Source organism: Sorex fumeus, unplaced genomic scaffold (assembly GCF_029834395.1).
Source record: "Sorex fumeus unplaced genomic scaffold, SorFum_2.1 ptg000055l, whole genome shotgun sequence".
Taxonomy (NCBI): domain Eukaryota; kingdom Metazoa; phylum Chordata; class Mammalia; order Eulipotyphla; family Soricidae; genus Sorex; species Sorex fumeus.
Window position 1 is genome coordinate 15,142,151 of NW_026606112.1, and position 16,500 is coordinate 15,158,650.

General features: G+C 39.3%; 1 protein-coding gene across 1 annotated transcript in view; it reads right to left on the bottom strand.

Annotated features, from left to right (window-relative positions):
• The window catches only part of TBC1D19 (TBC1 domain family member 19), a 130,468-nt gene that overhangs the window by 61,328 nt on the left and 52,640 nt on the right, over positions 1 to 16,500 (bottom strand). The window contains exons 9-11 of the mRNA XM_056125556.1: positions 16,076 to 16,148; positions 6,181 to 6,219; positions 3,790 to 3,902 (exon numbers count right to left, since the gene is read on the bottom strand). Of these exons, the coding sequence (XP_055981531.1) occupies positions 3,790 to 3,902; positions 6,181 to 6,219; positions 16,076 to 16,148 (225 nt within the window). The remainder of the gene's footprint in view (positions 1 to 3,789; positions 3,903 to 6,180; positions 6,220 to 16,075; positions 16,149 to 16,500) is intronic.

Sequence of the window (16,500 nt, forward strand, 5' to 3'; positions counted from 1 at the left end):
AGATTACTAAATAATTTTACTATTAGGAACTTAATGCATTATATCCAAAGTCCTACTGAGATAATATTTTTAGAAAACAGATTTATGGGTGTGAAATATGAAATACTGTTTACCTTTCAGATTCCTAAACTATGATTGCATTTATGTGCAACTTATTTTGAGTGATTGAAAGCAGCTGAACAAAACGTTCTGCTGAAGTATTCTTGATAGGAAGTAAGAATTCTCCCTCCCTTCCTCACCTACAACAATTACTTTCGAGCCACTAGAATTTGATGAGGTCAGACTTGTACAACTGCAAATTATGATTGAAAATGTTTTATTCACTTTAAACATAATTGCAAATTATGATTGAAAATGTTTTATTCACTCATGATTCATTTTCCAAAAACATTAATTTCTATTAACATACACATCATTTTGCATTTAGAAATTATTTTCAAAATCCATGTATGAAAACTACCTTTGAAGAAGATAAGACATCAGGAATTATCACATTAATTCTGAGATAGTTAGAGAAAACAATCCAATTTGTTTTTGAAGTGGAAGTAGTTACTTCTGCAAGGAAATAAGCTTTTTCAGCTCGGCTCCTGATCAGTGAAGTTGGTGGATCAGTTACAGAGTCAGGGCAGAACAAGAATTACAACCTCTCTTATGAGAGCTAAACTATAAAAATATCCAACGTACATTCAAATGTATTTTGTAAATTGTTGTTCTACAGTGTCAGCATAAAAGAACAGCAGTGTTGTTTATCTAAAATTGCTCTAAAATAAATCACAACTTGATTATTTCCAAAAGAAAATGTGATTTTGGGGCTGGAGCAATAGTACAGCAGGTAGGGCATTTGCCTTGCACGTGGCTGACTCGGGTTCGATTCCCAGCATCCCATATGATCCCTTAAGCACTGCCAGGATTAATTACTGAGTGCAAAGCCAGGAGTAACCCCTGTGCATTGCTGGGTGTGATCCAAAAATTAAAAAAAAAGAAAATGTGATCTTTTTTGGAAAGTGTGATTCAAAAGGAGATTTAAATCACGCACATACAATTTGCAAAAGTTAGAGGTATTATTTCTAAAATAAATAATAATGATTTTCTTATAAATGACAGTATTGGAAATGGAGAGAAATGTTCTTCATCACTAATCATCAAGGAGATGCAGATCAAAACAACTATGAGATACCACCTCACACCACAGAGACTGGGACACATCCCAAAGAACAAAAGCAACCAGTGTTGGCATGGATGTGGGGAGAAAGGGACCCTCCTACACTGCTGGTGGGAATGCAGACTGGTTCAGCCCTTCTGGAAAACAGTATGGACGCTTCTCAAAAAATTAGAAACTGAGCTCTCATTTGACCCAGCAATACAACTCCTGGGAATATATCCCAGAGACTGGCAAAAAGTACAGTCGAAGTGACATCTGCACTTGTTTGTTCATTGCAGCACTGTTTACAATAGCCAGAATCTGGAAAAAACCCGAGTGCCCAAGAACAGATGACTGGTTAAAGAAACTGGGATCACTGGTGGTGGAGAAAGGGCACTGGTGGAGGGATGGGTACTCAATCATTGTATAACTGAAGTCCAAGCACAAAAATTTGTAAGAATACAACTGTACCTCATGGTGTTTCAGTAATGAAATTTTTAAAAAATAAAATATTTTATTGCAAAATACTGTAAAAAAAAAGAAAGAAAATGGAGAGAGCTAGTGCAGGGTAAGGAGCTTGCCTAGCATGCGACTATCACTGACACAATTCCTGTAACTGCATACTCTCCTTCTGGAACTGCAAGAAATGATTCCTGAGCACAGAACTGGGAATAAACTCTGACCACTGTTGAGCATGGCTCAAAAAAAAAAGATAAAACTCTGCAGTGTTATTAATATTATGCAATTGCAATCTATCTATATAACACCTATTATTGCTGTCATGTCTGATATCATGCATATATTACTCATATGTACTGAGTTAATCAACACAAATCTGACATAAGCATTAATAAGTATATACGTATATATAATTTAAGTATGGATAAACTGAGATTTGAAAAAATTTAAGAACTTGTTCAGTGACTTTTCTTTCTAGGGTCAGTCCGGTGCATGGCAAGCACCCTACCCACTGTACTATTGCTCCAGTCCCTGGACATATTTCAAGTTAAGTTGGGGACATAGGAGTTGAAGTTAGGTCTCTGATACCAAAACTCACATTGTTTTTCCTTTGCTCCAATTTATCATGTGACAAAATTTCTATTCAGTGGTTAAACTTGCAAACAGCAAAGCACTACAAAAGTGTGTGATATCTCGTAATACTGGGTTGAGAAATGCCAAATAACCAACATATACCAGATTACCATTGTTTCACACCAGGATAAAAAAGGGGCTGGTGGTAGTGGTGGAATGGGAGAGAAATGTTCTGGAAAGAAATGACAAAGAACACTTTTTCTGTAGTCTAAAGCTACGACATCTTTAATCCACACAATATGTCATGTCTGCTCACCGTCTCCAACCGTGACAGGAAACACACTGACCGCCATTGCCCTGCTTGAGTATACAGGCTTCCTCCCTTGCTAGTGACATGGGTGGATCCTCTGAGAAATGGGATCCTTGAAATGCAGGGAGGGCAGGAGCTGGGATGGAGGATGAATAGCCCCATAGACACGTTGCTTAAATATCCTAACTGCACAGGGAAATGCTTCCTGGGCTGGCCAACACGATGCAGTGCTTGGTTACTGCTGCTGTCCAAAACCACATTAATCACTAGAATAGGGAAATACTGGTTTACTGGTTATTAAAATATTTACATGGATGACTTTTATGATTAATGGGCATACACAAAGAACTTTTAATTAAATTTTAACTAAGAACATTTCAAAATAAATAAATATATTGGATAATTTTTCTCTATTGACTATATTATGTCTGTTGATAATTTTTCTTCATAGTTACTATATTTCCTAGAATAAAACATTCTTATTCTTACAACAAAATATATCCTTATAATATGTCAGTGTTTAGAACCATAAAAAAAGACATTTTTCAAAAGTTAAAGTAGGGACAAGGTACTCATTCACCAAACTACCCATCTTCAATGACTGAAATGGGTAGGTTTCATTGCTTTTGGGGGGCAGGTGGGGAGGGGTGGTGGGGGCATACCTGGCGTTGCTCAGGGCTTACTTCGGGCTCTGAGCTCAAGGATCATGCCTAAAGAAAAAAAAGTTAAAGAAAAAGGGGGAAAAATCACTCCTGGCTGGTCTTAGCGAACACTTGGGGTACCGGAGATGGAACTGAGGTCAACGGGTGCAAGACAAGTGCCTACCTGCTGTACTATCACTCTGGTCCCCAGACTGAATTCCTCAGAAATGTTACTTTTTGTCCTGTTGTTGTACAAACCCACAAAATCTTATCAAATGATTGGTAACAAAATCTTCTATAGTACACAGTGTTTAAATTATGCTAATTGCATCTCAAAACCCAAAACTACAATAATTTTGAAAATAAGGGTGTAGAATTAGATGAAGAAACAGCAGTTTTTTTGTTTGTTTTTGTTTTTGTTCTTTGGGTCACACGCGGCGATGCACTGGGGTTACTCCTGGCTCATGCACTCTGGAATCATTCCTCGTGGTGCTCGGGGGACCAAACGGGATGCTGGGGCTCAAACCCAGTTTGGCTGCATGCAAGGCAAACCCCCTACCCATTGTGCTATCGTTTCAGCCCCCAAACAGCAGTGTCTTTATTTCAAATAAACAGTTCTTGAAAAACTGCAAAAGCTCCAACAGCACACCCTTTAACTCTCTTACCTCAGGCTGACTGGAAATATTCAGGATGAGGGCCCATAACTCAGCCCGCAGAGCTGTGGGGCTCCCTTGTCTAATATACTGCTGGGCAGCGGCGCTATCTTGCTCCACGAGAACTGACAAGAGGATATTAAGATCCCATTAGAAAACTGCCAAGGTAAGAAATTACTCTGGCACACTTAATTAAAAATGTCTGGGGAGGCTAACATTTTATCTTTATATCAAATAATTATATCATGTCCTGACAACTTTCTTTCACTCTCTGAATTTTGATGTGGCCCAACTTACAGACCTAAGTCTCAAGGCTTACCTGGACTGGTAAGAAGTTTGTAATTTTCTACCTCACTTTATTTTAACTATGACTTCCTGGATGTCAAACTAATGATAGATATTTATGTGTGTGTGTGTGTTTGTGTGTGTGTGTGTTCGTGTGTGTGTAATATAAAATATAGATGTGTATATATATGACTAATAAAATCTTGAGAGATTCTTATTTGTTGTATATTCTTATATTCTTATATTCTTAATTTTACCACAATCAAGTAAGTCATATTCACAGTGATCCTGAGTCTCATATATATATTCTATGAATTAATTGATATAGTATTTGGAAGCCATATGATGTAATAAATATCTACAGGGCTGGAGTGATAGCACAGTGGGTAGGGCATTTGCCTTGCACGAGGCCCAACCAGGGTTCGATTCCTCCACCCCTCTCGGAGAGCTCAGAAGCTACCGAGAGTATCCCGCCCACACGGAGAGCCGGGCAAGTTCCCCAGGGTGTATTTGATATGCCAAAAACAATAACAACAAGTCTCACAATGGAGAGGTTACTGGTGCCCGCTCGAGCAAATCGATGAACAGCGGGAGGACAGTGCGACTGCTACAGTGCTACATAAGGTATCTATATTCCATTATATGGCTTCTTAGCTAGCTGCCAAAAATCAACAGAAAGAAAACATTTTTTCTTTCTTTGCTTTTTGGGTCACACCCGGTGATGCACAGGGGTTACTCCTGGCTCTGCACTCAAGAATCACTCCTGGCAGTGCTCGGGGGACCATATGGGATGCTGGGAATCAAACCTGGGTCGGCTGCGTGCAAGGCAAATGCCCTACCCGCTGTGCTATGGCTCCAGCCCCCAGAAAGAAAACATTTTAAGAAAAATAAATCTGATATTTTAAGTTGGCCAAAAATTATTGTGAGCAGTCAAATTCACATAGGTAATATCCTTTTGCCTTTTATTGCTGTTTGAATCGCTTTAATACAAATAACAGTTAACTCTTGAAACAAGTCTTCCAAAGCAAACAGCTCTCCCCCCCCGCCACCCCCCGGCCCAAAAGAAAACATACTTCACAACTACTGACATTTGACAGCAGTTTGTTCTAAGTGTTTTATTCTCCTTGAAAAGGGAATCTGGCTTGAGTTCCCTCTAGCCTTGCTGGGGCTAGTGAGCGGCTCTCCAGCTCCTCTCACAGCTCAATGTGCCCGTCCTGGCCCGCGGTGGGGCACAAAGTGCATGCATTTCTGTTCCACATTTCTCTGACTCCTTCCTCCCCTTCCACCCTCACTGTTGGTAATCGCAGAAATGACCAACTCATGCACTTGGCTATAAATGACAATTGGACACAAAGAAAGGGGAAAAAGCAAAAGGAGGAAAAAAAACTTCCATTAAGTAATAATGTCAAGAAACAAAGGGATCATATGAAATAAGAGAGACAAAATATGCGCTTTGATTTAAATGGTGTTTAGTGAAAATGTAAAATCGTATAAATGAAACATTTTAAACAAATATGATTCTGAGGAACTGAACTGCATAATTGCCAAAGGCTCATTCAGCCTCAAAGACATCTCTGCACTTCATATTTCAAAGACAAACAGGATTTATAAAAGCAAGAAAAAGAACCTTCAAAAGATCGGCCAAAATTAAGCCACAGTACACAAACAGCATCTCTGGCCATTAGGTCCTGCCACTGTGATGAGCCATCAGGAAGCCTGAAGGCTCCATTTTCTTCTGCCTTGGGAGAATCTTCTCATTAACACTAATGAGATGCGTGTGGGTGCATCAAAGAGAAAGCCTACCGCTTTGATGTTCAAATGATATCTGACTGCTGACCAGATTAAGCTGATATTCTTGAGAGATGTGTTTGTCAGTTATTATTTCCTTTTTAGTGAAACATCTGCATACTTCCTTATCCGACATCTCTTGATATACCAAAAGATGCATTTCCCCTCTTTATAAGGAATGCTAACTATAATATCTACAATAGTAAAATATCAAACCTCTTTCAGGCTTTTAGTTTTTTCAGAAATTAAATTTCAGTTGAGAGCTAGGAAACATTTACATAGGATTGCCTAATTTCAAAAACTATGATATAAATAATAATCCAAGCTTACCTTTTTGCCCAATACGTACATGCTCATTTTCAAAAAGTTCTAAAAATAGAAAAAGAAATTAAAATGATCAGACACAAATATAGCCAGCCAAATTGAGGATAATAATATTTTTTCCTGAGATTAATACTTTAAATTATTTTTTGAGCTGGATGGTGGTCTCCACATAAAATATCTTTTTTAAAAAATTGTATAGATGATCATAGAAAATAAAAGGGTAATAAATTATTATTTAAGCAGAAGAAAAATTTGACAAATTTTTTCCTGTTAAAATAATATTATTTTTAACATAAAATGTTTCTGTTTATTAATCTTTAGTTTTTCCCCCCCAAAATAAAAAAAAATCCTAGTTGGTAATTCCCCTTCTACTCAAATCTACTATTGTAGATATAGTAAAAGTCTTAAGTCTACATAGGTAAAATCTCACTATACAAAGGCCATTAAAAAATTATACAGGGGCTGGAGAGATAGTTGGGTGACTAATAGTGCTTGCCTTACACACAATTGACTCTGGTTCAACTTCCAGCACCCCATATGATCCCTGTTGGGCTCACGAGGAATGATACTTGAGCACAGCACTAGGAGTAAGCCCTGAGTGCAGCTGGGTGTTGCAAATAATAATAATAATAATACAATTAAAAGATTATATAGGATATGCAGTTTTTTTTAAGTGACAATCACAACAGAAAATCCTGACCATATGAAAAATTAAACTGCAATTCATAAAAATATTCTGACTGTCCTCCCATTGTTCATCGATTTGCTCGAGCGGGCCCAGTAACATCTCTATTGGAGACTTTGTTGTTACTGTGTTTGGCATATCGAATACGTCACGGGGAGCTTGCTAGGCTCTGCCGGGCGGGCGAGATACTCTCGTTAGCTTGCCGGGCTCTCCGAGAGGGGCAGAGGAATCGAATTCGGGTCGGCCATGTTGGCTGCATGCAAGACAAACACCCTACCCGCTGTTCTATCGCTCCAGCCCCATAAAGATACAACTGATGGTAAAAAGTTGAGACAAAGTAGGAGAATACATTTCCAATGTGTATATCTTGCAAAGGACTTAAAAAAGTAAAAACTCCTGATAAGATAATGTATCCACTGAATAAAGGACTCCAGAATATTATAGACAACTGGTAAGAAAGTAAGAAAAGGCAAATTATCTGGCACAAATAGAAAAAGACTTGAACAACTGAACATATCCAAACGACTGACAAACATAAAAATATGGTCAAGCTTAACAGTTATCAAACAAATTCAATTAAACCCATTCCCATCACAATGGCTAACATGAATATGACTGACACCAAAGTGCAAAGGAAATGGGGTATGTCAGTTTCTCATTTGGGAAGTGGTGGGATGTGAATTAGCACAGCCCACCTATTTCATAAAAAAGTTGATATTTACTAACACTGAATCTATGCTCGGACTGTGAAACTAGTAACTCATTCTCAGAAGCATAAGTATATGCCTGTATCAAGAGACATGTACAAAAACATTCACAATAGCTCTAGTGATACTAACCAAGCAATGGAATACAAATACAATACAAATGATCAACAATAGTGTAATGGATCCCCAGTGACATACTCATTCAAAGGATTACTATCCAACAAGGAGAATGAATGATATGAAAGCACATATATCAAATGGATGCTTCAAACAGCATTAGGAATAAGTAATTAGATACAAGACTACCTACTGTATGATTTCATACCCATAAAGTGTAAAACTAGGCAAAACTAACTGCAATGCTGGATGTCAGGATAGTTGTTATGGTCAGAGGAGTCTGACTGTCTAAGTGGGATTTGGGGATGCTGGCAGTGTTCTATTTCTAGATCTGGTTGGGGGTTACACAAGAGAGCTCATTTTATTAAAATTCACTGATCTGACTAATTACATGCCCTTCTCAGTATGCATGATACACTTTTATTATATTTTTATTCAATCACCATGAGATACAGTTACAAAACTTTCATGTTTGAGTTTCAGTAATACAATGATCGAAAACCCGTCCCTCCACCAGTGCACATTCTCCACCACCAATGTACCCAGTATACCACCCCCTTTCCCAACCCTCCCCCTGCCTCTATGGGAGACAATTTCCTCCATACTCTCTCTCTACTTTGGAGCATTATGGTTTGCAATATAGATACTGGGAGGTTATCATGTTTGGTCCTTTATCTACATTCAACATACACCTCCCATCCCAAACAATCCCTCCAACCATCAAAAACTTAGTGATCCCTTTTCTATTCCAGCTGCCTTCTCCCCTAGCACATAAGACAGGCTTCCAACTATGGGGCAATATTCCTGGCCCTTATGCCTACTGTCCTTGGGTGTCAGTCTCATGTTATTTTATATTCCACAAATGAGTGCGGTCATTTTATGTCTGTCCCTCGCTTTCTGACTCATTTCACTTAGCATGATACTCTCCATGTCTATCCACTTATAAGCAAATGTCATGACTTCATCTTTATTAACAGTTGCATAGTATTACATTGTATAGATGTACCAAAGTTTCTTTAACCAGTGGTCTGTTCTTGGGCACTCAGGTTGTTCCCAGATTCGAACTATTGTGAACAGTGCTGCAATGTACATAAAGTGGAGATGTCATCTCTACTGTGGTTTTTTTTTTTTTGCACCCTCAGGATGTATTTCCAGAGGTGGTATTGCAGGGTCAGATGGAAGCTCAATTTCTAGTTTTTGAAGGAATGCCCATATTGTTTTCCAAAAATGCTAGACCAGTCGGCATTCCCACCAACAGTGAAAGAGAGTCCCTTTTTCCCCACATCCACGCCAACACTGGTTGCTTTTGTTCTTTTTAATGAGTGCCAGTCTCTGTGGTATGAGATGGTATATCATTGTTGTTTTGATTTGCATCTCTCTGATTATTAGAGATGTAGAACATTTTTTCATGAGCCTTTTGGCCATTTGTATTTCTTTTTTGGAGGAAGCTTCTGTTCATTTCTTCTCCCCATTTTTTTTATGGTGTTGGAGATTTTTTCTTGTACAATTATATTTTTAAATAGAGTAAAACAAACAACAAAAAAAGATGATGAAACTATGGAGAGGGCTTTTAGCTCCTCTTCCCATCCCTGAGAAAATCAGTTTCTCAATTTCTTTTTCTTCACTTTCTTCTTACCATGTGATAAAGGAAAAGCTAATTGGTACACAGAAACTAGCCAACCTTTTCTAATAAAAGGATAACTGTGAGTTGAAGTCATGAACTGGCATGTGACTCTAGGTCAATAGAGCCTTGGGTCCCCTGACCACACGGTGGCCATCTTGGCATTTGTCTCTCTTCTGAGCAGAAGGCCATTGCCCAGACACCTTGGCTCTCTTAAGTCAGAGGCCTGCTGCTCCTGGTATGACCTGGGCCCAGGAGTGGAAAACATGTCCTAGGCTAAGATTTTAACCCAGTTTTCCAGAAAGCTCATTTTGTAATGTTCAAGATTAGCTCAGACAAGTAAAAATATTACTGTAGTTCTGTTTTCCATTTGTTACTATTTTTAGTGTTAGTTTTTTACTTTGAAAATTATCTATAAATCTGGTTTTGATAAATAGAATATTTGAGCCAGTGTAGCCTATTCTTTTATTCTATTCTGAATGGCTCTGATGTTATTAGTTAAGTAGATTACACAATGACCAAGTAGAATGTTTCTAGTCGTTAATAACATACAATTATTTTTATTGCTAAAATATTTTAGCATATTTATTTCAAAGACTGCATAGGAAAAAGCAATTCAAGTCCCATTCTAATTATCTATGATTCCCCAGAGTTAGTAACAAAACAAAACAAAAAAAAAATCAAAAGCTGTCAGTCAATTTTCTTCTCTTGCAAAAGTGGATATTCGTGGATAATTGTGAAATCTGATTATTTTGTTTTTAAGTGTTTTTGTCTAGTCCAAGAATAGGTAAGAATAAGCTGTCAGAAACAGAACAGGTTTGTAGTCTGCTTCTCAACTAATTGTCTACGGACCCCTGTGTTAACAGATGATTCTAGATTAGTCTATTTTATCTAGATAAAAATTATCTGGTAGAATGGGTTTGGATGATGCTGATTCAATAGCTCACTTCAGGCTTCCAGCAGTGTTTAGAACAATCATACATAGTGTGATGTGATGCACAGTCTTTCCCGAACCCTGCTGGACTACAGCACCTTCTTCTTCACCAGCCATTTGAAGAGAGCTTTGCAGAGCTCACTTCAAGAAATATTTTGCCAACTGAAGATGCATTATTTTTTAGAAGCCCCATAGAGAGGGTCCCTGAGAACAAAGTCAGGAGTAAGTCCTGAGCACTGCTGGCTATGGCCTCCCAAACAAAAAAAACAAACAAAACCCTTGCCTCTGCCTAAATACAAGTATTTGCAATATCACCAAACGCCTGTCATTGTCAAGTTATCCAAAGGACTAGACTAAAAAAATTATTTTTTAAATCTAGGCAAAAATAGTTATATATGATCACATTCTTTTCAAGTAGCAATGCTCAAGTCACTAAAAAAATCCAAGCATTAAAAAAAAACTCATTGATGCACCCTAAATTAACCCCTTTTAAAAACTTCTGCTTTAAGAAAGAGAAAGCAAAACTACTCCACTGCAATGAGATCATCCATTGCCTCTAGACTCAGTTAGGTATTCTTCCCTCTGTTGCAACTGCCCAGTGCACATAATAGCAAAGAACACACTGTTTTAATATGAATCTTACTTTCCACTATATCTTCCCTCAGAGCAAAGACCACATCTACATATTCAATGATCCTTGGTCCTTAGCAGTAATCCCCACACATCCACTGTGTTATCAGTATATGAAAGAAAACTAGACTCCACAGCACTATTATAAAGTACAGAATAATTCCAATAAATTCTTAAGTATTATTTCAAAACTGATCTGTAGGGTTGTTTAGTAAAACAGGGAAATAACAAAACAATAAATAACAAACAAAGAAGAAAACATCAGACCCGCTCTCAACGTGCTTGGAAGAGCCTCACCCACGACTGCAGAAAGACCTAGGTATGCAGGACTTGAGACTGAAAACTCCAGGTTCAACGGAACCAGGAATGGTTGACCACCGCCCATCTCCCGTTTTTTCCAGTAGCTTGGCAGTTACACCCACAAAGCTGCCACTGGCGCCATATAATCTCATTAACAGCACAGACTCAATATAAACTTATAGAGCATAAAACAATACTCTATAGCCAGGCCGCCGGACCTGGTGCTGGGCTGTTTCATCAAGGGCAACCTGGAGAGAGGTGATGAGGCTCCTCCCTCCTCCCCGCCTCAACACAGCCAGTCCCAGCAGCCCAAAACCTCCAGACCTCAATGGCCACCATGCTCACAGCCACTCTCCACACGTTTGGGCCGAGCCTCACCCATGAGAGAATCTATTCCTGGACTGCATGACATCTTGTATTTTACACCACCAATATAGTAAAAGTAGTACACCACATTTGACTGGATTTAAAGTAGAAGGCAACCAATTTCAGGGGGAAATACATTTATACAGATATAGATATAAGCACACAAGGCTCAACCTTTAACAACATATTACTCTATAGCCAGGCCTCTTATAGAAGAGCTTAATGGCTCCTGGGTGAAATTCAACAATCTTCACACACTTTCCTCTAAGAAACCTTTTTTGTTTCCTTTTTAGTGGATTATTCATAGCAAGCAATACAAAATAAATTATTCCGATTCTGCTTTGGGGGCAGGGTTTGGGGTTTGGAATGGAAATATGGTGGTGGGAAGGTGTAATGGTGGTGGGATTGTTCAAATATTAAATGCAATGAAGTATCGAACAACTTTATAAAAATAAAATAATTTTTTCTAAAAAACACAACAAATGTGAAAAAAAATAAGAAGAGAACAGAGTTATTCTGTTTACCTCTTGGTTTGTATAGCTCTCGAGCCAGAGCACTGTCCAGCCATGGGGCTGGAGTGATAGCACAGTGGGTAGGGTGTTTGCCTTGCACGTGGCTGACCGGGGTTTGATTCCTCTGTCCCTCTAGGAAAACCTGGCAAGCTACCAAGAGTATCCCGCCTGCATGGCAGAGCCAGGCAAGCTACCCGTAGTATATTCAATATGCCAAAAACAGTAACAACAAGTCTCACAATGGAGACATTACTGGTGCCCACTTGAGCAAATCGATAATCAATGGGAGGACAGTGCTACAGTGCTACAGTGCTATCTCTAGCTATGAACAGAAGTTTAAGACATCTGGGCAAAATCATGAAGGCGACTCAAACATCACCAGGTCCCACAAACATGGGTGTCTATACAGAACAGAAATATATTTCTCATGATTCTGCAGGCTAGAGATGCAAGATCAGGGTGCCAGAAGGGTCCTGGAGAAGGCCTTCCCCTAGGTGTAGATTGCTGACTCTCCTTGGTCTTCCCTGGGTGGGAGCCAGCAGCCTCTATGAAAAAGGCCCACGACCGCATCCTTTCCTGGTCTTTCCAAAGGGCCCATCTCTTACTAGAATCACTTTGGTGAGTCTATATAAATTTGAAGTGAAGAGGTGGGCTAGAATACAAATAGTGAAACCATAGCAATATCTATGGTGAAACCAAATTCCACAGGATGGATATGTCGTTCCCAACGTTCTCCCTTCCAAAATTCGACACGCCATTTTGGTAAAGAAACAAACAGCACCTGGCCCAGACAAGGTCAGACCTGAACACCTGAAGTACCTGCCATCAGTACTCATAATACACTAGCTTGGCTCTTCACACACTACCTCTCTGAGTGCAAGGTTCTGTCCCAATGAAAAACCAGCAGGACTGTACTACTGTACAAGAAGGGAGACATCCACGAAATTGGCAACTATCGCTCAATCTGCCTATTGTCTGTCATCTACAAGCTGTTGACTTGAGTCATCCTGAATAGGATTGGCAGAACACTAGATGAAGGACAACCATGCAAGCAAGTTGGGTTACACAAAGGATTCTGCACCATCGACCATATCCACATAATAGCCAAGCTCACTGAGGTTTCTCGGGAGTTCAAGATACTGCTCTGTCTAATATTCATTGATTTAAAGAAGGCCTTTGATTCTGTTGAGACAGAAGTGGTCATCGACAAAGCCCTAGATAATCAGGGCATTCAAACCCAATACATCAGGATCCTCCGTGAGCCGTATTACAGATTCACTACCAGGATCTCACCATTCTACAAAGAAGTATCATCGATGTCGAGAGGGGTTCGGCAGGGTGATACCATTTCACAGTAACTCTTCAGTGCCACCCTCGAGAACATCACGCAATGACTGGAATGGGAAGGAATGGGAGTGAAGATAGATGGCAACTACACCACCTCTGCTTTGCTGATGACATCGTTCTAATAACACCAAATATTAGCCAAGCGGCATAAATGCTGGCCAACTTCAACCGTGAGTGTGGAAAGGTCGGACTACAACTGAATCTCACAAAGTCAATGTTTATGAAAAACTGTCTTGTTCCTGACGTTCCATTCGCTCTCAATGGACTGACCATCTCCGAATGCAACAATTATGTGTACCTAGGTCGAGAAGTCAACATGATGAACGACCTGGCACCTGAGTTGCGCAGGAGAAAGAGAGTGGCTTGGAACGCCTTCAAGAGCGTCGAAGAAATAGCTAAGAGGATGAAGAACCTCCAGCTCCGAGCACAGCTCTTCAATTCCACTGTTCTTCCTGCATTAACATACACCTCAGAGACCTGGGCCCTACGAAAACAGGATGAGAATGCTATTCGGGTCTCCCTAAGAGGAATTGAAAGAGCTATGCTTAGAGTAGTATCATGTTTCACTCAAGTGACAGAAAGAATCCGGAGTTCCAATCTCCTCTGAAGGTCAAGAATCAGGGACACTGTCTCAATTGCGAAGGTGTCGAAAATCAGATGGGCTGGTCATGTAATGAGATTTGGAGATGACTGCTGGACTAGAGCCATTACCAACTGGATTCCACAGGATGTCAAAAGACAGTGTGGCCTACAAGATGGTCAGACTTCTTCATCAAGACCCTGAACAATCGGTTTGAGGCTCTTCATGTTCCTAGAACGAACAGATGCTATTGGGCTACACTAGCATGCGACAGGAACGAATAGAGACATTACTGGCACCTGGTCGAGCAAATCGATGAGTAACGGGAAGTCAAGTGATCAAGTGATAGCAATATCTAACCCCCCAAAATATCTGATACTGAAGATGACTTTTTTTTTCTGGACACGAGTTTGCCATATTCTCAGGTTCCTACCCTCTGAACAAATTCATTTTTCTTTCATTAAAAAAGATATCTAAAGGAGAAGGAGGATGGCACCACAGCTTGGAAGCCAGCCTCACATGCTCAGGGAAAAGGCAACTGGGATAGAGAAGGGACCACTAAGTAAATGATGATTGGAGGGATCATTCAAGATGGGAGATGTGTGCTGAAAGTAGACTATGGACCAAATATGATGGCCTTTTAGTACCTGTATTGCAAACCATGACACCCAAAAGGAGAGAAAGAATAAGAGGGAACGTGCCTGCCACAGAGGCAGGGGGTGGGAAAGAGTGGAGTGGAAGGAGGGATACTGGGATCACTGGTGGTGGAGAATGGGCACTGGTGGAGGGATGGGTGCTCAATCATTGTACGACTGAAACATACTGTAACTGAAACTGAAACCGTCTGTAACTGTATCTCATGGTGAATTAATAAATTTTTAAAAAATATATCTAATATTTTCTAATAAAATAAGACTACCAAAAAGAGTGGGAAGCAAGAATAGTATAGCAAGTGGCTTAATTGAATTTTAGTTTCACTAGCTTTGTGACTTGGGGCACATTACTTAACATCTCCACTACTTCAACTCTAAAATGGTGGTAATATAGGGTTGGAGAAATATTACAGCAGGTAGAGCGCTTGCATGGAGCAGATGCAGGTTTGATCACTAGTATCACATAAGGTCACCTGTGCACTACCAGGAATGATCCCTGAGCACAGAGCCAGGAGTAAGCACTGGGTACTGCCAGGTCTGACCCCAACACAAAATAATAAAGTGGTGGTAATCCTACCTTACAACACACAAGACAATGAAAACCACACTGCTCTATCATTACACACCAGCAAAATGAGTAAAGCAGCAAACTTATAGCTCAAGCTCTTATTCTTACTCACTGCTGATTTAAAATGGCACCCCCATGGCTGAAAATTCTCTAGCAGTTACTTATTAAAGCTGAATTTATGTACACCCTAAGACAAAGAAACTGTATTTCCTGGTGTGTGATCAGTAGAATGGTAAGCCATACATACAAATATTCACAGCATGCTTATATGTGAAAAGCACACTGAAAAGCACACTGGATTTATATGAAACATTTTATTTTTTTTCAAGGCAGAACATAAGGCATATAGTAAGCTTGGTCAAATTTTAAAAATGAACAAATATTGATGGTTGGTAAAGGAAAATATAAATGCTGCCAATTAACAATTCGCCAATAAAGTAACTTACACATGTCTAATTACTTTTCAAAATTATTTTAATGATCTACGAAGTTCACTTATAGGTAAACTCTGATAATTATAACATATAACAGTCAATTAAAATTAACAGCAACCAAGGAGAGGGAAAAAATCATGCTTAATTGTAATGCATCAAAAGTTCACTATCAAGCATGAGACACAATACAGGAATTAAGGAGTTTGCCTTGCATGTGGCTGACCCCAATTCAATGCCTGGCCCCCCATGTGGTCCCCTGGACACTACCAGTCTTAGGAGACCATATAAGCACAGAGCCTGGGAATAACCCCTGAATAATGCCAGGTCAGTCCACCCTCACTCCCAATATCCCCCTCCCCCAATCACCACATTAATTTGGAAGTGACAAGCTTCTTGATCACAAGCTCATTTATCATTAATCATATACCACAGAGCAGACATACTAACCAGGAGGCACGTTTGTCGAATCATCTATACCCAGTTGTCCTGTACCTAAGCCGAGTTCTACAAAGAATTCTTTCTGAAAAATAACAGATGAAGAATTACATATTATACTTTGCTATAATTAAAGATGATTCTTTGACTGTAAGTGTAACTATGAAACACTTCTGACATTTATGTAAAATAAACATGAATGGAAACTATGTTTTAAAATGTTAAATATAATAATCACGACCATCCTGTTATTCGTCGATTGCCTCGAGCAATTATTTTATAATAACATGAAAAGAAACTTAAATACGTATTGCTCCAAATAAAGCATCTTTAGTAATATTTTTCTTTCCCATGACTTTTCTAGGAGAAATTTTATGCTTTTATGCTCTGGACCAATATGAGTGACGTAGTTTTCTGAAATTATTTTTTAATAGTTT